At 51.4% G+C, this 25,284-nt stretch overlaps 2 protein-coding genes across 8 annotated transcripts in view; both read left to right on the top strand.

Moving 5' to 3' along the window:
• Positions 1–1,989, top strand: part of LOC146832937 (uncharacterized) — a 29,760-nt gene extending 27,771 nt beyond the window's left edge. The window contains exon 4 of the mRNA XM_085600203.1: positions 1,470–1,989. Coding sequence (XP_085456329.1) covers positions 1,470–1,989 — 520 coding nt within the window. The remainder of the gene's footprint in view (positions 1–1,469) is intronic.
• Positions 1–25,284, top strand: part of KMT2D (lysine methyltransferase 2D) — a 1,389,531-nt gene that overhangs the window by 682,863 nt on the left and 681,384 nt on the right. The gene's annotated exons all lie outside the window — the stretch shown is intronic.

Here is a 25,284-nt window from a genome sequence, read left to right as displayed (position 1 = left end):
AGCCGTCGTGAAGGCGACCATTCATCCTTAAAACCACCTTCTTCAGCTAGACAACCTCAGAAACGGCGACATACCACCTCTCCTGACCCCAGGAAGACCAAGGTTCCAGGAGATTCGCGGTCGACGTTGAAGGTACTGTCGAAAAAACCGAGAACGACTTCTGCGTCAAGAGATTCATCTCGACGTCGAGATTCTCCGCCGCAGAAAAGTAAGTCGGCATCGAGGTGCAGTCCTTCGGGCTCGAAGGCTTAGTCCGGTGAGATCTGGACTGTCTCCGTCGACGTCGAGACACTCCCAGCCGCCCTCGAGGGGGTCGGCGTCGAGAGATGCGACGACTTATGTCTCGCCGCGAGTGGGTCGTTCGTCAAGGCATTCGACGTCGATGAGGTCAACCCCCACTCGACGTCATGGAAGGTCGACGTCGGAGTCGCCAAGCCGACGTCATGGAAGGTCGACGTCGAAGTCGCCAAGCCGACGTCATGGAAGGTCGACGTAGACTTCGCCAAGCCCACGTCATGGAAGGTCGACGTCGCCAAGCCCACGTCATGGAAGGTCGACGTCGCCAAGCCCACGTCATGGAAGGTCGACGTCTAAGTCATCAGGTCGACGACGGTCGAAGTCGCCAGTTCGACGACAAACACCTGTTCGACGACGAAGATCGACGTCTAGGTCTCCGCAACGCCGTAGGCGGTCGACGTCGAGACCACCGTTGAGGGCGGAGCGCCATTCTCAACAATCGGCACCGATGGTGACACAAACATCGACGTCGAGGCGTTCGACGTCGAAGGATAGAGCAGCAGCGACCGCGGAGAGAAGAGCCAGATCTAGATCTCCAAGAGATCGATCATCTCCAGGCCTGCATATCGTGCAGATCTCTCCGGAAGGATCACCTAAGGCACCGGAGAAGTTTGGACTTTCACCTCGCTGGTTGAAGAATGTGGGTACAGGTGCCTGCAGAAGTCCGGGCTCGGAATATTCCCGCACGTACTCTCCCTCCAGAATTTCTCTGCGTGGGAGCAGGTCCCCTCCTGGTAGTCCAAAGCCACCTTCTCCACACCGGTCAAGATCCAGGGATCGTCCCTCTTCTCACAGAAGGCCAAGATCTCCTTCCAAACACAGATCACGGTCCAGGGGTCATCACAGCGACCGTCCCCACAAGAGGCGACGCACTAGATCACCCACCTGGTCTTCCTCCACAAGGTCCTCGGTCCGGGACTATTATTGCCTTCGTCACCCCTGTCACGAGTGTCCCCTGTGGATGACATCGCCACTTTCTCTGACGTCCTGGGTAGAGGGGCGCAGAAATTGAATGTCACGCTGCACACCCCTCTGGCCCCCACGTCAATTATATTTGATACGTTGCAGCACCGGTCAGCACCCAGACCTTTGCTACCATTGGTGCCAGGATTGTTGGAGCCAGCGATGGCCACATTTCTCACTCCTGCTACGGTGGGCTCTGTGCCTTTAAGAATAGCGAAAAAATATAAGGCTCCTGCTGAGGATCCCTTGTTTCTAAGGGCGGACCCACCAGTGGACTCCGTTATCGAGGCGGCCGCCATGAAGTCCCATTCTGCCTCTGTGTCCTCTTCTGTCCCCCCGGAGAAAGACAGCAAGCAAATGGATTCGTATGGCAGAAAGATGTGCAACACTTCTGCTTTACACATGAAAGTGGCTAGTGCCTCAGCCCTGCTAGGACGGTATGATCGCTCTCTGTGGGATTCCCTCTCCAGATTTGCTGAGAAACTGCCATGGGAAGACAGGCAGGATTTTAATGAAATTCTCCTGGAAGGTGGGCTTGTAGCCAATCAAATTATCAGTGCGGCTGCGGATGCTTCGGACCTCGCCGCACATGGCTACTCTCGAGGCGTATGCTCTCGGCGCTCAGCCTGGCTACGGCTAACTGGCCTCAAGCCTGATGCGCAGAAAAAATTCTTAATCTGCCTTTTAACGGGTCATCTTTGTTTGGAGCTCACGCTGATGACCAAATGAACAAAATGAAGGCAGAGTTGGACACCGTTAAAGCTGTTGGGCTGGAAAAGCGCAAGGAATATCGAAAGCGCTTTCGCCAGGGCAACAAGCGTGCCTTTCATCAGCGCATTCAAACACCCCAATGGTCCTCCCAAAATCAGCAGAGGTCCCAGTTTCAACAAAGAGGTCGTGGCAGAGGGAGAGGAAATGCAAAGCAGCAACAGTCCTCCACCAAACAGCCCTCAAAACAGCGAGACCTTACTTCCTCCGCGCTCGTTCGCTACTCCGGTAGGAGGAAGTATCAGTGTTCACCTGGCAGAGTGGGAAGCTATTACAAAAGACAGATGGGTGCTGAATATTGTACAGCATGGCTACTTGCTGAGGTTCAAGTCTCCCCTCTCCGCATGTATCCCCACGGAGGCAGCACCTCCCTCAAATCCAAAATCGGCTTTTACTGGGCGAAGTAGCTCCTCTCCTCTCCAAGAACGCCATAGAGGAAGCTCCTCCAATGCAAAGAAATCAAGGAGTATACTCCCGGTATTTTCTTGTTCAAAAACGAGGAGTGGTCAAAGAGTACAGACCCATTCTCGACCTCAGTCTGCTCAACGGATTTGTCAGGAAGGAAAAGTTCAGGATGCTGGCTCTGCATCAGATCTTCCCGCATCTTCACCAGGGAGACTGGATGTGTGCCATCGACCTACAGGATGCCTACTTCCAAATTCCTGTCTCAGTGAAACACCGCAAATTCCTCAGGTTTCAGATCTCTCGTCAGCACTATCAGTACAGAGTTCTGCCGTTTGGCCTCAAATCTGCCCCACGGACATTCTCAAAGTGCATGGCGGTGGTAGCTGCATTCCTCCGCAAACGAAAGATATTCGTCTATCCCTATCTAGACGACTGGCTCCTGAAGAGTTCCACTCCTGTTCGACTCCAGAGCCATCTCTCGTTCTGCCTCAATCTCCTACAGTCGCTGGGATTACAGGTCAATTACAAAAAGTCGGTCCTCAATCCCACTCAGCGGATTCACTACCTGGGCGCCTCTCCAGACTCAGCAAAGGCAAGCGTGTGTCCTTCAGAGGAGAGGTTATCATCCATGCTTCAGAAATGCCACACGCTTCTCAACGCGGCATTTCCCACAGCCAGGCAAGTGTCGTCACTTCTGGGGTCGATGGCTTCGTGCATTTACATTGTGCCCAATGCACGTCTTCACATGCGCCCTCTGCAACAAGAGCTAGAGAATCAGTGGTCGCAGAGGTCCGGCCGCTGGGAAGAGCTCATCTCTCTTCACCAAGCTGCCAAAGACTCCATCAGATGGTGGATGAAACGCTCCCATCTACTTCACGGCGTCCCCTTCCATCAGGCGCCTCCGACACAGACAGTGGTCACAGATGCCTCCATGCAGGGCTGGGGTGCTCATATGGACCAGCTTCAGGTACAAGGTCTCTGGTCCAATACCGAACAGAGTTATCGCATAAACTTCTTGGAGCTACGAGCAGTCCATCTAGCTCTCAAATCCCTGTATCCGTCCCTCCAAACCAACCACGTGCAGATTCAGACAGACAACGCAACGACTATGTTCTATCTGAACAAGCAAGGAGGCACCAGATCACGAGTCCTATCTCTGGAAGCTCAGTCCATTTGGCGATGGCTACTGGCGAGAGACCTTTCGATCATCGCTGTTCACCTGCCAGGGACCCTGAACGTCCAGGCAGACGGCCTCAGCAGAGACTTCATCGAAGCGAACGACTGGGTGCTCAACGAAGACTTCGCTCAAGAGATCTTCCGGCAGTGGGGAGTACCGGACATAGATCTTTTCGCAGACGCGGCAAACAAAAAATCCCCCGTCTTCGCCTCCAGGTTCCCCTAACAGGGATCTCAGGGGAACGCACTTTTGATCAGCTGGTCACGGACATTGCTATACGCTTTTCCTCCTGTCCCTCTCATCCCAGCTGTGATACAGAAATTCTTCAGGACCAGAACGCGGATGATCCTGATAGCTCCGGAATGGCCCCATCAGTGGTGGTACCCAGATCTACTACAGCTGTAAGAGGTGCCACACCGGAGATTGCCTTGCCTGCCGAACTTACTGACCAAGGACCAGGGGAGAGTGTTCCATCCCAACCTCCCCTCTCTCCGCTTGACGGCATGGCTCCTGAATTCATCCACTACGGACATTTAGATCTTCCGGCAGACTGTATGAGCATCCTCCGGGAAGCAAAAAGGCCCTCCACTAGGAAGTCTTATGCCTTCAAGTGGAAGAGGTTCTGCATTTGGTGTAGAGATAACGCCCTTGATCCGATCCGGGGTCAAGAACAGGTTATTCTCCCTTACTTATTGCACTCGTCAAAGTCTGGTTTAAAGTATACTTCCATCAGAGTCCACTTAGCTGCTATCACAGCTTATAGAAAATTTCCTACCCAGGCCTCATTCTTCCAGATGCCGGTAGTCAAAGATTTCCTAGAAGGGCTTAAAGTATTTCCACCAGTGAGGTCTCCTTCCCCTCCCTGGGAACTCAACATTGTTCTCTCTAAGTTGATGGGAGCTCCTTTCGAGACTATTCATAAGGCATCCTTACAGCATCTGACCTGGAAGGCTGCCTTCTTAGTAGCCATCACTTCTGCCCGCAGGGTGAGTGAAATTCAGGCCCTCTGCTGCAAGGAACCTTACACTGTTTTCCATGCTAATAGAGTGGTACTACGTACTCATCCGAGCTTCCTGCCCAAGGTGGTCTCGGACTTCCACATTAATCAGGTTATCACGTTGCCCACTTTTTTTCCTCAGCCAACCACTCCCCCGGAGAGAGCTTTACATTCTCTTGACCACCGGAGGGTATTGCAATTTTTTTTTTTTTTTTAAAACCTTTATTCTTTTAAATCAGTGACACAGCTATTCAGCCGACAACCCGGAGGTACGGCAGCGTTAAAAACACAACACATGCGAGCGTCCACATTTCACTGACAGGAGAGTCAATGGTTCGGTTTTAAATAAACACAAACCCAAACCTAAACACAAGCAAGGCGATAAGTACTGAAAGCATAAAAAGGGTTCCCATCAGGGGGAGCGAGCCCCAGTTCGTCCAACAGACACAGGTCGATAGCAAGGGAAAGGAGGGGAAGTCAGAGACTCAAGAAGACAAACACATACCAGCAAGAAGTACAAAGCCGGAAAGAAAGCTAAGGGGAGAGCTGCTCCTCAGGCGGGTCCGGGTCTGGGGTCAGGCATATGCCCCCTCTGTACTGGTTCCATCGCCCCCATACAGAGTGCCATTTCCGAGGGAGCCCTCGAGCACAATACACTGTCTTCTCCCTAAACATGCTCCAATCCATGTTTTCCATCCACGCTGTCAATGTAGGAGGCCTAGTAGAGCCCCACAGACGAGCGATGTCGCGCTTGGCTACAATGTTCCCTAGGGTCACCCATTGAGTCTGTGCCGCGTCGTGGTCAGTAGGACCCCAAACATTCAGGAGACAACACCGCGCATGACGATGCCAGTCACCTCCCCCATCACATCGTGATTCGCTTCCAAACTCCATAATCGCACCGCATTCCCAAATAATATGTAGGAAGGTGCCCACCATATCACAGCCTCTCTTACATAAGCCCTCCTCAGAGAAACCCATATGGACCAGCCGGGGCCCCGTCACGTAGACCCTATGGAGTATTTTAAGCTGCACCAGCCGCAGGCGCGCGGGGATCGCGACCTCTTTGGGAGAAGAAACTGCATACTGCCAATCCTCATCATCGAGTTCGAGGCCATCCCTGGTCCATTGATCGCGCAACCCTAGAAGAAGATCCGCCCGAACATTAATTAGTTTCTTATAAATGAGCGAGATCGTACTCTTTGGCATATGGCCATCCAGGATCCGGTCCTCTAACGGAGAGGACTCAGGCACCTTCTCCCCTTCTACAAGGACTGATCGCAAGGCGTGGCACACTTGAGCGTATCGGAAGAACTCCGTGCTCCCTAGCTCGTATTTCTTCTGCAGCTCCTCGAATGACTTTATCCTACCCTTAACCAAAAGGTCTCCAACCCTGGATATGCCGATCAGGTCCCATTTCTCAAACCCTTTTGTATGCCAAAGCTTTCCCAGAATATCGGAGTCAAACAGAGGGGTGGCAAGGGTAAGCTTACCCTTCCAGCCCAGTGAATCCATCGCCACCTTCCATACATGCACGGCCACCCTGGTGGGCCCCGTAAGTGTTAAGTCCAACGACTTCGAGTACAACGCTCTGTGGTAATTACCCCCACGTAGTAACCATCGGTCCATGGCAAAGACTGGGCTCAGCGCCGGACCATATACACCATGGTTAATCGCGCTCAACTGAGTGGCCCAATAATAACGTCGAATGTCTGGAAGCGCGATACCACCGTCGTACCATGGAAGCGTCAACTTAGCAATCGCTATGCGCGGACGCCCTTCTCACAATAGCGCGCGCTGGTGGCTTTCGACCTCACGGAAATAACTGGCCGGGACCAAGTCAAGGGTATTCTGCAGGGCATAGAGGAAACGGGGAAGAGACATCATTTTAAACAGGGCGGCACGGCCAAGGAGGGAAAGCGGCAACCGCCGCCAGCCCGCCACGTCCCGTCGCAGACGTGCCAAGGGAGGGAGCAAGTTCTTCTCGTATCGTAAAATGGGGTCGGTGGAAATATAGATCCCCCAAATACAAAAAACCCTGCTGGGCTATCTGGATCGAGCAGTTGCGCGGGACAGGCGGGACATCCCCACACAGGACATACAAGTATGACTTCCCCCAATTGATGACAAGACCAGAGTTCCTACCGAAAGAAGTCAAGACGTCACAAACCACTATAAGAGATTTCTTAGGCGAGGCGAGGTATAACAGAATATCGTCGGCGTAAAGTGAAATACGGTCTTCGTGGTCAGGCGACCAACGAATCCCACGTATATCGGGGTGCCATCGTATCCACGCCGCCAGCGGCTCAAGAGCAAGGGCGAACAACAACGGCGACAGGGGACAACCCTGCCGGGTGCCTCTCCCGAGCGCGAACGGTGTCGACGCCCGCCCGTTCACCACGACGCTAGCAAGAGGCCCCTCATAGAGCAACCTCACCCAGCCTACAAATCCAGGCCCAAAGCCGAACTTGGCTAGCACAGCCCACAGGTATGCCCACTCCACCGTATCGAAGGCCATCATGGCATCGAGGGACGCCACAATAGCCGGCTCTCGCATCGTGCCCGTCCTAGCAATCACTCCATGGAGACGTCTAAGATTCAGTGCAGTGTTACGGTGCGGGATAAAGCCCGACTGATCCGGGTGGATCAAGTCGCCAAGCACCCGGACCAGGCGGTTAGCAAGGATCTTAGCAAGGATTTTCGGCTCGGCGTTGAGAAGTGATATCGGCCGATAGGAGCCACACTTGTCCCGGGGCTTACCGTCTTTATGTATGACCACAATCGTCGCCAGCCGTTGATCAAGCGGAAGAAACCCATTCACCCGCGCCTCCACAAACATGGCGCGCAGGTGAGGAGCCAACTTATCCGGGCGAAGCTTATACAGCTCAATCGGCAAACCATTTGGGCCTGAGGCCTTACCGGAGCGCAACGCACGGATAGCACACGCCACTTCGTCTACAGTTATATCGCCATCGAGGTCATCCCTATCAATGGCAGAAAGGCAGGGCAGAGCGATATCACGCAGAAGGTCACACGAGTCCTCAGTCGGCCTATCCGAGACCGAGGTGTATACCGTACGAAAATAGTCCGAGAAACACTGGACTATACCGTCGGGGTCAGTGACAACCTCTCCCCCATCCATCGACAACTCCGGCACCACTCGATTAACACGCTCTTTTTTATCCAACCACGCCAGCAATTTCCCGGCCTTATCACCAACATCGTACAATCGACCCTGCTGCTCCCTATTGAGGGTCTTGGCAGCGTTCGTCACCAGATCCCTATATTCCAATTGCTTCAAGCTCAAATTATGCAGTGTGGCCGTTGCAACATCCTCTTCCAAGGCCACTTCTAAAGCCGCTATCTCGTCCTCTACTTGTGTCACCTCGGCGTCTCTCCGCCGCTTGGCGGCCACTACCAAGGAAAGGGCCTCTCCTCTCAATACAGTCTTAAAAGCTTCCCACAAGGACACCTCAGATTCAACCGAACCCTGATTATCTTGAAAATAGTGTTCAACTGTCTTCAGCAACGCACTGCGCAGCTTGGGGTCACGAAAGTACCAGGGGTTAATGGGAGCCACCCTGCCCCCCACCACCCGGCCAATATCCAGACGGGCCCACACCGGAGAATGATCAGATATGCCCCGTGCCATGTGCCTAGCCTCAGATACCAATGAGGCGTGCGCAGCCAGAGTGAGCAAGTAATCGATCCGAGAGAGACTCCCGTGGGCCCCGGAATGAAAGGTATATTGTCTGAGTGGGGTGCCGTAGCCTCCAACAGTCTACCAGACCAAAAGTATCTATAAAGTCGGGAAGCCACTTCTGAGCACCCCCGGTGTCCCTGGGCGGGTACCTATCGAGCATTCCAGACCCAACCGCATTGAAGTCTCCTCCTCCCACCACTAGCATCCCTTCGGGGAGTTCCAACAAGGCCTTGCCCAGATCAGCAAACGTGGAGGCCTGCAGGGCAGGAGGGACATAAACAGAAACCAATTCCAACGTTCTGCCCTCCCACCTCCCCGCCACAGCCACAAAGCGCCCCCTGTCATCAGCGATGGTGAAGTCAACCTCAAATGGTAGGGAAGCTCTAACAAGTATGCCCGCACCCCTGGAGCCCGAGGAAAACCCCGAGTGAGCAATGAATTTATAACCCTTTCTGTTAAGTGCATAACATGTATTCCCTATAAGGTGGGTCTCCTGCAGGAGGACCACATCTGGCGAGGTCCGTTTCAAGAATTGCAGAACTATCCCCCGTTTAATACGATCCCCTAAGCCATTGACATTCCAGCTAATTATGTTTAAGCCCCTATCCCCCATCCCCAAACACAAAGAGACCTCCACCCCCCCGGAGAACCACGATCGGACAATACTGACAACCATTGCTATGCCTTGCAAGAAAAAAACAACCCCCAACAACAACCCCAACATCCCGAATCCCCCCCCCCCCTCCCTGCACCCCTGCGGCAGCTTACAAAGCCCCCCCAACTTGCAGTGTGCCTGTCGCCCTATCAAAAACAAATCTACAAAAAGTACCCCAAGGGAGGAAAGAGCTCCTATATTCCCCCCGCCGCCCTCCCATTACTGCAGTAGGGTACGAGTCACTGTCCGGGGCTGAGTCAAAACAGACCGACACCGGAGGTATCACTTCTGTCCATCCCGGTCGCCTTCCGCTCCATCCACGCGGTCCCGGGCCGGGCTGTCGCCGAGGGAGCGCATCCAACCAGTCACCCGCCATGTCCGGTGATTCGAAGAAGAAAGTCCGATCCTCATACACCACACGTAGCCTGGCGGGGAAAAGCATGGCATACTTCAGGTCCATCTCCCTAAGCCGCCGCTTCACCCCCAGGAAACTCTGCCTCTTTTTCTGCACCATCTGGGTGAAGTCAGGATAAAAGCTCACAGAGGCATTCTGAAAAGGCACCGGGCCTGTCACCCTCGATGCTTGCAGTATAGCGTCTCGATCCTGAAAATTAAACATCCGGGCGACAATCGGCCGCGGGGGGGGGGCTCCCACCTTAGGCCGTCCACCAGGCACTCGGTGAGCCCGCTCCACCGCAAAAAACTTGCCAAGGCCCTTAGGCGCAAGATGATTCACCACCAAGTCCTCGACGAGTAAATCCACGGAGAGCTCCTCCGAAGTTTCCGGGACCCCAATAAGGCGCACATTGTTGCGCCGGGCCCGACCTTCAAAGTCTTCGAGCCGGCGGGCGGAGAGGTCATTCGCGGTTCGTAGCTTACGAACCTCAGCCTGGAGTTCCGAGACATCGTCCGCGAGACCAGTAGTCTTGAGGTCCAGGGACTTGACCCGCTCATTGGTTTTGCCCAGGTCCGCGCGAATCAAGTTGACATCAACCAGAATCATGTCCACCTTGTGCGCCAGGGTCTCGAATTGTCGCCCAATCGAAGATTGCATCCCATCTATCGCCCCCTTGATATCCTGCAATGATAACTCCGAGGCTGGGGATAAATCGGCCTTCTGTGCTTCCAGCGACTGTCCTGATCCACCAGGCGACCCCTTCTGCTGGGCATAGCGATCCATATTGTTGGATTGGGTATATCCTCCCCGCCTGGTAGTCTTAGACTTCGACTTGTCTGCCTCCGATTTGGTCGACATCTCGAACAGCAGGGCGGTCAATCGCAAAAAGACGTCCCTCACTCAGCCAGAGGAAACAGGATCAACTAGGACGTCAGCAGCCAGCGAGGGCCGAGCGGAGGTCTTCCAGACAGCAGGGGACCAGCATGAAGCACTCCCAACCCAGAGCAAGCAAAGGGCGAGAAAGCGAAAGTGAAAGTGCAGCGGCACCCGTCCGCCAGTTCACACCTCCCGAGGCCGCTGTTGTTCAATTAGTGGCTGGGCATCCTGCCAACGCAAGCCCCTGGCATCCTTCGGAGGTAGGCCGCAATCTTCCGCCATGCACAACTTCGGTTCCCGGTGGGCGATCTTAGCCCGGACAACGTCAATCGCCCCAGCTGTGACTCATCTGCAGAATTCCGTGCATGAAAATCAGGATTTAGGACAGGATAATTGCAGGAGGGCGCGAGGGTCGCGGGAGCTCAAGGCTCACGCGGCCATCTTGGTCAAGCGCTAGGCTCCTCCCCCCCGGGTATTGAAATTTTATCTTGCTAAGACCCTTTCGCTTAGAAAGTCTGACAGGCTCTTTGTTAATTACGGTCCAACGAATACCGGGCTGGCTGCCTCCAAGAGGTCCATTTCTAGATGGATTGTCTCATGTATAGCCTTGTCTTATCAGCTGTCTCACAAGGTTCTACAGGTTGGACCAAGAGCACACTACTAGAGGGAAAGCTTCCACTGTAGCTCTCCTTCGCAACGTTCCCATGCCTGAAATTTGCAAAGCGGCTACATGGCGTTCAATACATACTTTTACACGCCATTATTGCCTATATTCAGACACACAGGCCGACGCCCAGGTGGGGCAGGCCTCTTTGAGGAATTTGTTTGCATAACTGCTATGCTTATGTGATGTTAATGCATGTTCTAAATGCTCTAGACGTTGGGTATGGGCTTGCTACTCTATTCATAGATTATGACTATTGATGAGTATCCCCTGGATGAGAAGGATTAGTTACTTACCTGTAATCCTAGTTCTCATCCAGGGGTATACTCATCAAAGTCATAAGCGACCCACCCACATCCCCGGACGAGCTTTTTCTCCTCAAGTCATTGTTTATTAATTGCAGATCTACTCCGGTGCGAGTGCACTGTCAAAAAGAACTGACCTAACTGTCACCTGTGGTGCATCATGGGAGCAAGGGGTCTCCTGCAGGTCTTAAAGGCACGGTCCCCTTACTCTAATGCCTTAAAGGCAAGGTGTCAGTTTTCTTTGTTTCTTGATACTCTATTGCAGTCTACAGGCAAGTGCCTGCGATTACAAGTTTGCTTTAGGGCAATAAAGCATTGTTGTGTGACAATTGGCTTGGTGTGCTTCCTTTTTTCCTTATGGGTTAGGGGGCACTACAATGCAAACCTATGTAATTTACAGCATTGCCATGTTTGAAACATTTTTAGGCTGCATGTATATGTTTTCACATATGTATATATATGTATATATATGTATTTTCTATATGCTCCGGGATCCCGCACATGGGCGGGGATTATTCATAGATTATGACTTTGATGAGTATACCCCTGGATGAGAACTAGGATTACAGGTAAGTAACTAATCCTTTTTATCATTCCAAGGCAGCCACCTCCTATTGAAATGCAAATCTGGCTTTCCTCACAGCGAGAAGCTGACCCCCTTTTCCAGAGCCCTTTGGCACCAAGACAGGTGGGAAAATGAGCAAGTCAGGTAGGCGTGCCCACCTCCAGGCAAGTACCACCCCGAAGGTGGGCTAACCGAAGTGTACACGACATTTCAGAGTTGGCTATCTTTGTGATGGCAAACATGGGAATTCTGGGACAGGGTTATGCCCACGTGCTACAGGAAGTTGTCATTTAGGGGGCATAGTGAGGCGAAGGGTAAGTAGCCCATTGGCTACTACCCTACACTCCCCTAACACCCTTAAATTCAATATTTAGGGGAGCCCCTGGCACCAGAAAATCAGATCCTGCCGACCTGAAAGAAGAATGACATGAAGAGTTGCAAAGAGAAAGACCCAGCAACTGACTTGGCACCAGCTCTGCCGGTCTACCTGCTGACTTCGACAGTTGCGCCAAATGGTGACTTGACAGCAGCTGCAGGACTCTCCAAAGCCAGGGAGACCTGCCAGCATGTCACCCAGGAATCAAGAACTCCAGTGGAGCAGCAGAGCTGTTTCCCTGCATTCTGTAGGTACTCAAAGAGACCTGAGAGGACTCCAAGACCCTTAAAACCTGACGCCTAAGGACACTGTTGTAATGTGGCACTTGCCTTGTGCAGTACTGTTTGTACTTCTATCCGGAGTTCTATCCCTCTGGTGTGCTACTGTTGCAGGATTCCACTAACGGCAGTTGCTCTGTGACTTTGCGAAGGTGAGATCAAGCTCTGTGTGCTTTGAAGAAAATACAGCTGTGTTTGAATACCCCACTGTTGTTGGTGTCGTTACCACACTTTTGACGACGATCGCCAGCCACATATGGTGGCACCATTCAAGCACAGAAGCGTGAACACGTAAGATGGTGCTGACCCACAACTGTCCTGATGAAACTGACCTGCTTGATAGAAGATGCCGTTTACAGCGCTTATTGGCATATGAGGTGAGAAGCTGCCGCTGTGTGTTCGTGTGCTGCCTTGATTTCCCACTGCCACTGGCTATCCTGAGGCGTGTGAAGAGTCGAGCGGCAGTTTCCGACAGCGCTGAGATGCATGTGACTGGCCCTCTGCGTGAAGGAAGAAGGGGGCAGCTGTTTAATTACGCGCTGCCACCGCCTTGTTTTTCTGCTGCCATTGATTACCCCAAGGCCTGTGGGGAGCCTATGGGGAGCCAAGCATCAATTTTCAACACTGCTGAGACACATTTATGCAGTGGTACAGGATTCCACTATCGGCAGTTGCTCTGTGGCTGGCGAAGGTGAGTTCACCCTCCGTGTGCTTTGAAGAGAATAAAGCTGTGTTTGAATTCCCCACTGTTGTCAGCGTCATTACCACAAACACCACTGCACCGGTCTCTCCAAGTCCTAGTTGAGGTGGACCAACCGTGCCAGTGGGGTCCCACAGCCCACCATAGACCTAGAACTCTGTGGTTTTGCCTCTCGTGGACTTCCTGACGTCCTCTGCAGCGTCTGTTAGCAGGCCCCCCTCTACCGCAACTGCTCCCTGTAAGGAAAGCCTGATGCCTACAGAAACCGCTGCACCCGTTGCCTCTGGCATGTGGGGAATAGGCCCAAATGTGTCACTATGTCACCGAGCATCGTGAGGCCTGAGCCCCTTGTTGGTTCATCCCGAATGGCCTCCCAGTCCACGCCTGCTGCTTCTCTACTTGAAGACCGATATCTATAGACTTACCTTGGGTACCCGATGCTGTTTTGCTCCCCTTCACCAAGCTGCCTTAGTGCCGCGTGTGGTGTCTTGCTGGTGCTGCCTTGGACCTTGTTCACCACTCACCTTAACTCCTGGAGATTGTTTCTGTAAGTCGCTCTTCTGTATCTGAATGCCCTACTTGTTCTTCATCCCACAGGATAGGATACATAGGATAAATTGCACTAAGTGTCAACTTATAAAAGTATTTCTTTTGAAAAACGTACTTCCCTGAACGAATTGCTTCTCGTGCCATATATATATATGTATGTGTGTATATATTATCTACTGGCGATCGCCAGTAGATAGTTATAGTTAGGACCGTGTTTCCATAGGAAATCCGCAACATTCTATTTGGAATAACTTTGGCGCCGATTGATGAATCCTCGCGAAATTTTCAAATTAGGTGGGGCGCTCCGCTCCGCTCCTACCCTGAAAGTCTTGGGGGGATTCGTCAAGCGGGGGCTGAGAAAAAAGGGGGGTCCCAAAACGTGTTTTTCCCATGCAATTTTCCATAGGGACCTTTAGTCCAAGGTACAGCCCAAACGGCTGAACAGAATTACTTTAAATTTGGCAAAGAGGTAGTCCTCAGGTCAGGGATGTGCCTTTTGCGCTATCTGGAGTCAATCTGTTCAGTAGTTCCTGAGAAAATTGCAGTTAAAAGTACATACATATCTATAGCCTCGCACCGTGTGCGCGAGCGCAATTCTGATTGGTTGTTAGATGTCAGTAAACATTCGAATCGGTCGAAATCAGGAAGTGCTGGCCGCCATTTTGTCTCTCGCAGTCTGAGGCAGTGAAAAAGGTGGAGAACGTGAAAAAGGGGCAGGGTGGACAGTTCCTGACCCCCTAGCCTTTGTCAGGGGGTCACTGAAGGACCCCCAAGGATGAAAAAAACATTTATTTTTTTTCTTCGAAAAAGCGCATAGGTTTCACACACGTTATAGTTAGGAATTAGCATTTAAAAAACCTTGCAAATTCACTTAAAAAACCATAGGTTTCACACATGTTCTAGTTAGCTGGACATTTCCCTCGTAAAAAACCAATGAAATTCCCCCGTTATAGTTAGTGCAGGCAACTATAACTCACGCGACCGCAATCCTCTGCTGATGACGTCAGATATTACATCACTGATTACATATGTGTCTTTCTGAAAAATAAATATTTGTAATATATGTATAGCTAAAGATTAATGGAAGAAGACATGGGTAAATAGGTGTCTAAATACAGTGATGTAATATCTGACGTCATCAGCAGAGGATTGCGGTCGCGTGAGTTATAGTTGCCTGCACTAACTATAACGGGGGAATTTCATTGTTTTTTTACGAGGGAAATGTCCAGCTAACTATGACATGTGTGAAACCTATGGTTTTTTAAGTGAATATATATATATATATATATATATATATATATCTCTATATCTCCGATGATCCCTCTCACGGACCGTAATTGAGGCGCACACCAGGAGATGTATATCTTGATAAATTTATTTGCCACAAACAAAACAAACCCCCGACAGACGCGTTTCGGCTACACGCCTTTGGCAAGCAAATAAATATATTTATATATACTTTTTTATAAATTGGTGTGGGTCTCCCTATTGAGTCATGCGCATCATTTAACTATTCATTATACTCTGGACTAAAAATGTCTCTGCATCAATCCAGTTATTCTTTGACAGCCCCTGTTGCGCAAAGCCAGGTCTTTGAGCACTGCTTCTTTGAACTACCCCTGTGCTCTGCTCATGAACGAGATGTAGGCAGATGTTTCAGTATAGTATAGGCCTCAACTCGACCTGTGAAGCAATAAAGGTGGGTGAGCCACCTCCAGGGAGAGAGATACCCATTTAGTAGCTGCAGTGTACAACACGAAACCAGAAAACATGATTAGTCCCAGCTACCCTCTTCAACAAATTGTGTGATCCCGACCTCTGCAGTAACCAACTAAGCAGACTACAATCATTCGAAATACCGTAGGGACCTGCAGACCTGTTCAAAGCTGCCAACAGACTGAAACCATAAACTGTGCATCTGTCTTTAATACCTTATCATCCACCGTACTGCGTCCCAGAACATAACCGCCCCTTGATGTTCATCACGCACTACATGGAAACACTTCCCACATAGGCTCACAAAACAAAGACAACACCCTTCTATCAACGGACCCTACATGGTGTAGCTTGCTGACCATGTAGATAAGTGCTTCATTGCCTCACATAGTGGTTGTAAGTGCTATAAATGCTACAGTACAATTATTTACGTTGTTACTTTTTTTTTCTTCATTATCATACATGACAGTACTTTGAAATGCATGAGTTCAGTGTACACTTGTTGCAGGGAATCTGTTCAGCAACAGAACTATGCTTCGGACCATAGAACATCATTGTGTAGGGATATGAGTCCCCATACCGCCTCAGTATCTGAGTCCTAGTCCAACTAGCTATAGTCCCTTACTTGCCCTCCTAACCTTTCCAGAGAGAAGTGATTTGGAATCCCAGAACACAACACACTCGACCCTTTCTGGGATTGCGGTAACAGGACACACCCCTTCACCCTCACTCCTCCTTGTCCACAGTAAGATAAATGATACACAAAGGATGTTTACAATGTTTATTTAAATTATCGTGCTCTATGATGGAATAATTGCACCACAATTAGGAAACAAATGTCATTAATTTCATCAACGTGCTTAACAAACCATATGCAATAAAAAGCACTTAGCAGGTAAGTGGGGTTATGGTTACTTTTTTTAGCTCAGTGTTGGATCCTGGATCCAGCACTAGGGTACCACCTGTAAGCAGTTGAGAAACTGTGTTTAAGTTATACAGGCGATTTTTAACTAATATTTATAAGTTTGCAAAATCGACACTTAAAAGAAATTTCACCGAAAAAGTCAATGGTTTCCTATGGAAGAAAATTCAAGTTACGGGTAAAGTATTTACGTTTTCACAGTTGGTACGATTTTTTTTTCCTTTTTTTTTTGTTTTTTACCAATCTTTTTATTAATCAATAACCGGTGAATGGTACGGTACAGTACAGTGGAGCCATGCAGTTAACACTTTGCACAATGTATGAATGAAAGGATATACAGACAGTACATATGAGAGGAACATCACTGCAAAATAGGGTCATCATGATCAACATTTCGAGGTGGTGCGCAGATCTCTCCTCTAAAAGTGTTCCATGGGTTCCAAATAAGTGACCACTTCCTAGGGCACCCTCTTGCCAGATACTGTCTTTTCTCTAAACATAATCCAATCGAGATTTGTCTCCCAACCTTCCAATGTGGGTGGGTGAGCTGCCCCCCACAGTTGAGCGACATTTTGTTTTGCCAGCATGTACCCCAGAGTGGCCCACTGGGTCTGTGAAGTGTTTAAGTCCGTGGGCTCCCAGATATTGAGGAGGCACCGTCTCACCTCGGGGCGAAGGGAGACATGTAATACTTTGTTAATTGTGTCATTCACCTGGCGCCAAAAAAGGCTGATATGTGAGCATTCCCAGATGATGTGCATAAATGTTCCGCTAAGGCCACATCGTCGTCTGCATTCCCCTGCATCCGACCACCCCATGTGCACTAATCTAGGTCCTGTTATGTAGGTTCTATGGAGGATCTTAAGCTGAACCAGTCGCAAACGTGCCGGGATGGCCACCACTTTGGGGGAGCAAACCACTGCCTGCCAATCTTCATCAAGCTCTACCTCATCCTGCACCCACTTATCACTTATCTTGCAATAGTGTGAGGGAGTCTGCCATGTGGTTAATTAACTTTTTGTATATTAATGATATCGTTTTATCTGGGAGGTATCCATCTAAGACTCTGTCCTCCAGGGGGGAGGCCTCCGGGGGATCGGCTCCTCTAGGCAATGAAGACTGAAGTGAATGTAAGACCTGTAGATAGCGAAAGCGCTCAGTATCTGCCAAATCATATTCACTCTAAAGCGCGCAGAAGTACTTAATTTCCCCCCTTCCCCAAACATCTTTAATCGCTGAGATCCCAATAAAGTCCCACTTATCGAACCCCTTCGTCCTCCACAGGTCGCCCAACTTAATGTTAGTCTGTTTTTCCACCCAACATCGTGCCAGATTTGAAGCAAATGCTTCGTGGGGCCCGTTAGCCTAAACCGCTGAGGGCGGGAGTATAGCGCCCTACCATATGTGCCGTCCAGAAGGAGCCATCTGACCATGGCATAACCTGGGTCATCCGCCCGACCATATGTGCAATGGTTGATAGCTGCCATATGGGAGGCCCAATAGTATTTCTTAATATCCGGGAGGCTAATGCCTCCATCATACCAATGTAACGTGAGCTTATTAAAGGCAATTCGAGGCCTTCCGTCCCATAATAAGTCCCTCTGTAGGCTCTCAACCTCCCTGAAATATCGTGCTGGAACTAGATCTAGGGTATTTTGTAGGGCATACAAGAACCGTGGTAATGCCATCATTTTGAACAGAGTAGCTCTGCCCAAAAGAGAAATGGGGAGAGTCTTCCTGCTAGCAATGTCACTTTTAAGTCTACGAAGAGGGGGAAGGAGATTCTGGGCATAGCGGACGAGGGGTCTAGCGAGACAAAAATCCCCAAATGCTTAAATCCATCCAAGTTGATTTGTATTGGGCTGTTCCGTGGAGGGACGGGAGGGTCCCCACTAACAACAAACAACAAGGATTTACCCCAATTAGTGGAAAATCCTGAAAATCTACCAAAAACGGAGAGAATGTCCAGCACCACTGCAAGCGACCTCCTGGGGGACGCCAAATAGAGTAAGACGTCGTCTGCATATAAGGATATGCGGTCCTCCCAGCCGGGTGACCACCGCAAACCCCTTATCATTGGGTCCCAACGAATCCAGGCGGCTAGAGGTTCCAAGGCCAGAGAAAAGAGAAGGGGGGATAGTGCGCAACCCTGACGAGTTCCCGGACCAAGCACAAAGGAGGCTGAAACCTTATTGTTTACCACAACTTTAGCCAATGGTTCAGAGTATAAAAGATGTACCCACTGAATGTACTTCGGGCCAAGTCCCAGTTTTGCCAGAACCGCCCACAAGTACGGCCACTCGATGGTATCGAAGGCCATAGTAGCGTCCAACGACACGATCACGGCCGGCTCCCGAAGGGTATAGGCTCTGGCTATCACCCCATGAACTCTACGCAAGTTCAAGGCTGTATTTCGATGCGGCATAAAGCCGGATTGGTCCGGGTGTACTAAGCCACCAATCACCTTCACCAAACGGTTAGCTAAGAGTTTGGCCAAAATCTTAGGTTCAGCACTTAAAAGAGAGATGGGCCTATACGAGGCACAGTCTGATTTGGCCTTCCCTTCCTTGTGGATGGCGAAATAGTTGCTATTCTTTGTTCCGGGGGCATCATTCCCACTGCTCAAGATTCTTAAAACATAGACTTTAAATAGGGGGCTAGCTTATCCGGTTTCAGCTTGTAGAGTTCAATGGGAAGCCCATTTGGGCCCAACGCTTTACCAGAATTCAGGGAACGGATCGCTTGTTCGATCTCATTGATTGTAAGAGGGCTATCCATAAAATTCTGGTCATCAAGGGAGAGACCAGGAAGCTTGATATCTCGTGGTAGGTTCTGAGAGTCCTCTACAGTGTGGGAGGACACCGCTGTATATACTGAGTGGAAATGTTCCGCAAACTGGTCCACTATGTCCTGTGGCTCTGTGATTGAGACACCTCCCTGCACCCTGAGCGCCGGGAACAATCGACTCGCCCATTCCTTTCTGTCTAGCCACGCTATGAGCTTCCCGGCTTTGTCTCCCAAACCATAAAGTCTGCCTTGCTGCTCTCTACTCAGGGCCTTGGCTCTTTCTGAGGTCGTGCTGTTTCAGACTCAGCAGATGGAGCTTCTCCGGCGTGACACCCGACTCCAAGTCCCTTTCCAGTCTATATATGTCTGCTTCAATCTCGAGGACCGCTTTTTGTCTGTCCTTCTTAGAGCCAGCTATCAATGACAGGACTTGTCCCCGAATTACAGTTTTAAATGCTTCCCATAGGGACCGCGAAGAGGACACTGACCCTTCATTTTCTGAAAAATAGTTGTCAATAACTTTGATTAGCTCTTTACGGATCTTGGGGTTACGAAGATACCAAGGGCTGATTGGGGCCAATCTACAGACTCCACCCATACTTGTGTGCAAGCGGACCGAAATAGGCGAGTGGTCTGAGATACCTCTGGCCAAGTGCTTAATTTCGTTGATATATATGGCACCAGGCAATAGTCTAGGCGGGAGAGACTGTTGTGCGCTCCAGAGTGAAAGGTGTGCTGAACCTGATCTGGATGATATACTCTCCAGCCATCAACCAGTCCCATCGCCTCAAGGAAGTCCGGCAGCCAACGGGCAGACGGTCGCACCTCTCGAGGGGGATATCTATCCAATGTACCCGAGACCACAGCATTTAAGTTCCCCCCCGTCCCCCTCCCCCAGACCAGGAGCCCGACCTGAAGTGTGAGCAAGGCTGCGCCGAGATCGGCAAACGTTGTACCCTGTAGGCCTGGTTGAACATAGACCGGCATAAAGGTGGTGAGCCGTCCCCCCATACCCCGGATATACCAACATATCTGCCTCTATCATCAACCCATGTGGAGTTGATTGTCAATGGGAAGGTGTTCATCATAATACCTACGTCCCTAGATCCTGGTGTGAAACTAGAGTGCGCAATGAGTTTGTATCCTCCCCTGTTAATCGCCCTACATAAATTTCCGACCAGATGTGTCTCCTGGAGCAGGACTATGTCCGGAGAGTGCCTCTTAATGTTTTGGAGAACCACGCTTCGTTTGATTTTAACACCTAAGCCATTAACATTCCAAATCAAAATTTTTAAGTTTTTATCCCCCATCCTGCCTGCAATGCAAACCGTAACTCAAAAAGCCCTTGGCTTGTATTCTTTCTGTGACTCCTCTGCACATGCACCCATACATTGCACCGACAAAATAACTGTAACAAATAAACCAACTACCCCAGTCCAACAACCTCCCACCCCGCTGCCCTGCACTTTGGGCTCAGAACTGCCCATCGGGAGCCTGCCGAGAAGTTCAAAGGGAGAATAGCGTGCTCCGTGTCTTTGCCCCTACTTATGTGAAGTGTGACACCCCTGATAGAAAAGGGAACTCAAAACATATATCATATCCCCAGCTCCCGCAATGAAACTTAAGTACCCCGGCCCACCCCACATCAAAATCCCTGTTACTCAGTTCTATGTCGCCATCCCCAGAGTTCCAATGTAAGCTGGTTCGATGCACGCCTATCCTCCGTCATCTCGATCCGCCCGATTCTTTGCTTCGCGATGTTCAATCCACTCTGCCACTGCTTCAGGCTGTTCGAAGAACCACGCTCTTCCCTCTGCTTCAACCCGAAGACGAGCTGGAAACAGCATTGAGTATTTTAGACCCCTTTCTCTCAGGTCACGTTTCACAGAAAGGAAGGACCGCCTCTGCCTCTGTACTCTCTGCGTGAAGTCCGGAAAGAAGGAGATATCCGCATCTTCATAGTGAAGGGGGGCCCCCGCTCTGGAATTTTGGAGAATAACATCTCTGTCCCGATAGTTCAAGAACCGAGCTAGTATGGGCCGCGGGGGAGCGCCCAGCCTGGGACGGCCGCCCGGGAACCTATGTGCACGTTCAATGACAAAAAAATTGCTGAGGCCTTTGGGCTGGAGGTGTTTAAGTATGAGGTCCTCAACGAACAGGTCCGAAGATTGCCCCACCGATTTCTCCGGAACTCCTAGGATGCGGACGTTATTGCGGCGGAGCCGGCCTTCATAGTCATCCAGCTTGAGATCAGTGTACTTGCGAGAGTCCCAGAGGTCATGCACCTCTCTTTGTAGTTGCGCGATATCACCCACCAGGCTGGAGGTCGTTATTTCCCCCTGCTTGACTTTTTCACTGAGTTTCCCTAGGTCAGCCCTAATAAGATTGATGTCGATCGCCATGGTGTCCAGTTTGTGTTCCAGTGAGGTTTTGACCCCAGTGATAGCCTCCAGGACATCCTTGAGCGACGGCTCTTGTCCCTCTTCCCCCGGTGTTTCCTGAACTATCTCTCCGGACAGCCGGTTCTGTTGGGCATCTTTTAAAACGGTGTATCTGTCCAATTTATTCCTCTGGACCAGCTTTGTCCCGCGGGACCCGGAACCTTTGACGCGATCAGTCATGGTGTGGCCCAACGGGGCCGAAGCACCGGGGGAGGGCAAAGGCAATAATCTGACAATACCCACCAGTAAGGTCAACTATGCAGAGTATCAGCGACCGAGGCGCAGGCCCCCGAGGCCTGAAGTCAAGTATTTATTTATTTTTCCACTCCAGGGGGTGAGACCCGCAACCCAGGAAGACTGTGAAGGGCCGCCGGTTGGGAGGGTTTGGGGGGGCCCCCTCACCTCAGTGCCCTAATGGGCTCAAGTTGTGGCCCCCAGTATCTCTCCTATTGCATCCATGCACAACTGTACACTAGTAGAGCAGGCTGAGGAAGATGTGCCACTCACAGGGGCGCAATGCCCCCACCAGCAGGGGCACGGCAGGCACACCTCGTGCCGTCCTCTGTCCTTAGTGTCCCCTCCCCCATACCAGTCTCCAGGTGCAGAAGTGCAATCACCGCTGCAGCCACGGGTCCCAGATGGCTCTGTAGAGTTTTAACTGTGGTGGTCCTGGTGTCGCTGTGAAACCCCAGCCTCACACACTATTTCAGGCACTTCTGACAGTGTGGGGGGGGGGGGGGATCTGTGCCAGCCAGCCTCCCCCTGGGCAGAGTGCATATGGTGCAGCCCCGATCCGGACGCCCGACATTTCCTCCCTTGCGGGGGCAATCAGCAGGAGGGCACTCTTTCGGAGCGCGCAGCCGCCATTGATCGACTTTCGGCCGGCGCGCTCCTCATATGCTGCAGTATTTTTATGGCCCCCACATTGAAAGCACAAGTTTTGCTCACCGCTGCAGCTCCGGGTCCCGGGGGCTTCCTCTGCTAGCTGGTGGCATCTCCAAAGCACGGCGCCCCGCGCGAAGGCAGCAGACCGGGTCGAGCCCACCCACGGATCCCGCCGCCACTGTGGGTCCCGGCTCATGCGTTCGCCGAAGGCCTCAACCCTCCGGGGCTGATATCTCGGCTCACCGAGCAGCTGGACGGACCGGGGCAGGCGCGCTGAAAACCACTGCTGCTTAGGTCTCGGGAGCTGCCAAGGGATGGTACCAGAATACAGTCAGGATAGATGTTGGGGCAGGGACCCATGGAGGAGCAAGTACACTACGCGGCCATCTTAGCCCCGCGCTCGGCCACGCCCCCAGTTGGTACGATTTTTAAAGAATATTTGTAGTTTGCAAAAATCGACACTTAGAAGAAATTTCACAGAAAAATAGTAAATGGTTTCCTATGGAACAAAATTGAGGTAGTGGTAAGTACGGTTGTAAGTACTATTCATGGTCAGTGCTGGGCACCAAGATCCAGCACTGGGATCTGTCTTAATAGCAGGTGAGTATTTCTGTTTTCGTTACTCGGTTGATTTTAGGTGAATATTTTAAAGTTTAGAAACTCCACACTTAGAAGAAATTTCAAGTGAAACCAGCCAATGTTACCATGTGGAAGAAAAGTGAGTTATCTGCTTTTGGGTAAGTACTCGACTGGCAGAGTTAAGGTTCTGGGCATAGACTCGGGGGTCTCCTAGGGTCAGGTAAGTACAGTTGTTACACCCTCAGCGGCACAGGGGCAGCCGGGTGCAGAGTGAGTTAGGCCCAATGTTATCCTATGGGAGGCAGGGGGCCCTTGGTTGGTGGCTGCTGACTAGCAGGCCACGCGGCTGTGAAAGCTGTGCTCCTGGTCACTTGCTCAGGGCAAATGGGGAAGTAGGTAGGAGTAGAAGTTGCACTGCCAGGGCCACTCGGGCGGCTGGGTGCAGGCTGCTTTTGAGCCTTCGGGCGCTCAATGGATTGCAATGGAAAAGCTCAAGGACGAACAAAGGCTGCAAGCTCAGGGACGAAGATTCTTCAGGTGTGACCACCACTTCGAGAGGTAAGTTGGGTAGTTGGAGGATAGGTAGGTTCCCAGGAGTTGGTCACAGGGCGCCGGGTGCAGGGGTGCCTTTTGATGTCGGGAAATCTTACCCCCTGTTGATCGCGGTTGGGGAGGGTCCCTGGTTCTGAGGCTACAGGCGTCATCAGGAGCGTCGAGGTGGGTCCTTGGGTGCCGGATTCAGAGTCACAGTCACAGGGGGGACGTCCTCTGGGTCTTTGTCCACTCCAGCACAGGCCAGGCTTGGCGGGTGCAGTGTGTGCAGGGTTCGCGGTTCCTGGCTGGTGCCAGGGGTCAGTTACTTGCTTTAAGCAGTGCCACTGCTCGTGGGAGTCCCAGATGCTCAGAGTCACAAGGTAGCCAGGTCCTCCGGGGTTTGTGAGGTTGCTGGCCACGGGAGATGCCGGGATTTAGCAGGAGCAGGTTCGAGGGTCGACAGACCGGTAGGGCTGGGGCCAAAGCAGTTGGTGTCTGCCTCTTAGCAGCTGCACAGCAGGTCTTCTTTCTTCTGGATCTTCTTTGCGGTTTCGGAATCGGGAATCTAAGGAAGGAAGGTTCAGGGTGCCCCTAAATATTACATTCTTTTTTTTAAAAACAAATTTTATTAAATGATTGCATTACAGTTGCTGAGCCCTGACCTCCAGGTACGTCAGCCAGGCAGATGTATCACAATAACAGCACAATCGATTTTGTTTTACTGTTAAACGAAGAACATACTACACCTACTTTTAAACCTGAACTATCCCCCCACCCTCCTCTCCCCCTCCCAACCCCCTGCCCCCTCCTCCCGGTTCCCACCCCCCCATCGCATGGTCACTATTACAGTCCCCCCTCCCATCCTTCGGCCCCCATCCGTAACATGGCGTGTTCCTGACCTGCCCTGTCTCCTCAGAATTCCTGCCCTGGGTCTTGGTCCCCTGGCGGCTCCAACCAAATGCCCCTGAAGTCTGCCCACCGCTGCCAGATTTTAAAATGTTTACGCGGGCATCCCCGGGCTACGAAGATCGGTTGCTCCATGCCCATACAAAAATCAAGTCCCCTTTTCCAGGCTAGCACCGAAGGGGGCCGCGGGTTCTTCCAGGCCTGTGCAATGTCTCTCTTGGCCAGGGTAAGACCCAGTAGCAGCAAGTGTCGCTTATGGATATTACCCCCAATTCCCTCCATGACGTGCAGGAGTCCCAACCTTGGCGTACGAGGGAGCTCCCATCCCAGGACTTCCGACAGGCTATCCCATACCCCTTTCCAGAAGCGAGATAAGGACCCACAGCTCCACACCGTGTGTAGAAGTGTCCCAACTTCCGATCCACATCGAAGACAATCTGGGGAGGCGATCAGACCCGCCCGCCACAGCCGCTGTCTAGTATAGTATGTGCGGTGCAGGTACTTGAATTGAATGAGACGCAGCCGCATTGCAATGGCCGCCTCCCTAGGGGCCGCTAACGCCTCCCTCCAGTCATCCTCGTCTAGATCTCCCACATCCCTTACCCACGCATCCCGCAATTTCTGTAGCGAGGGGGAGCAATGAACGACCAGCGACTGGTAAATGCGTGAATTTTTTTTGGTTTCCAGGTCACCCATAAACACCCTCGCCTCCAAGGGGCTGAACTCCGGCACGGACTCCAGACCCTCCAAGTACGGGGCAATGGCGTGGCGAAACTGCAGGTATCGGAAAAACTGGGTTCGTGGCATGTCATACTCCCGGCTTAATTCCTGGAACGATT

Source organism: Triturus cristatus, chromosome 4_2, assembly GCF_964204655.1.
Source record: "Triturus cristatus chromosome 4_2, aTriCri1.1, whole genome shotgun sequence".
Lineage (NCBI taxonomy): Eukaryota > Metazoa > Chordata > Amphibia > Caudata > Salamandridae > Triturus > Triturus cristatus.
The sequence above is the reverse complement of the archived record's forward strand: the minus strand, read 5'-3'. Positions and strand labels throughout refer to the sequence as shown.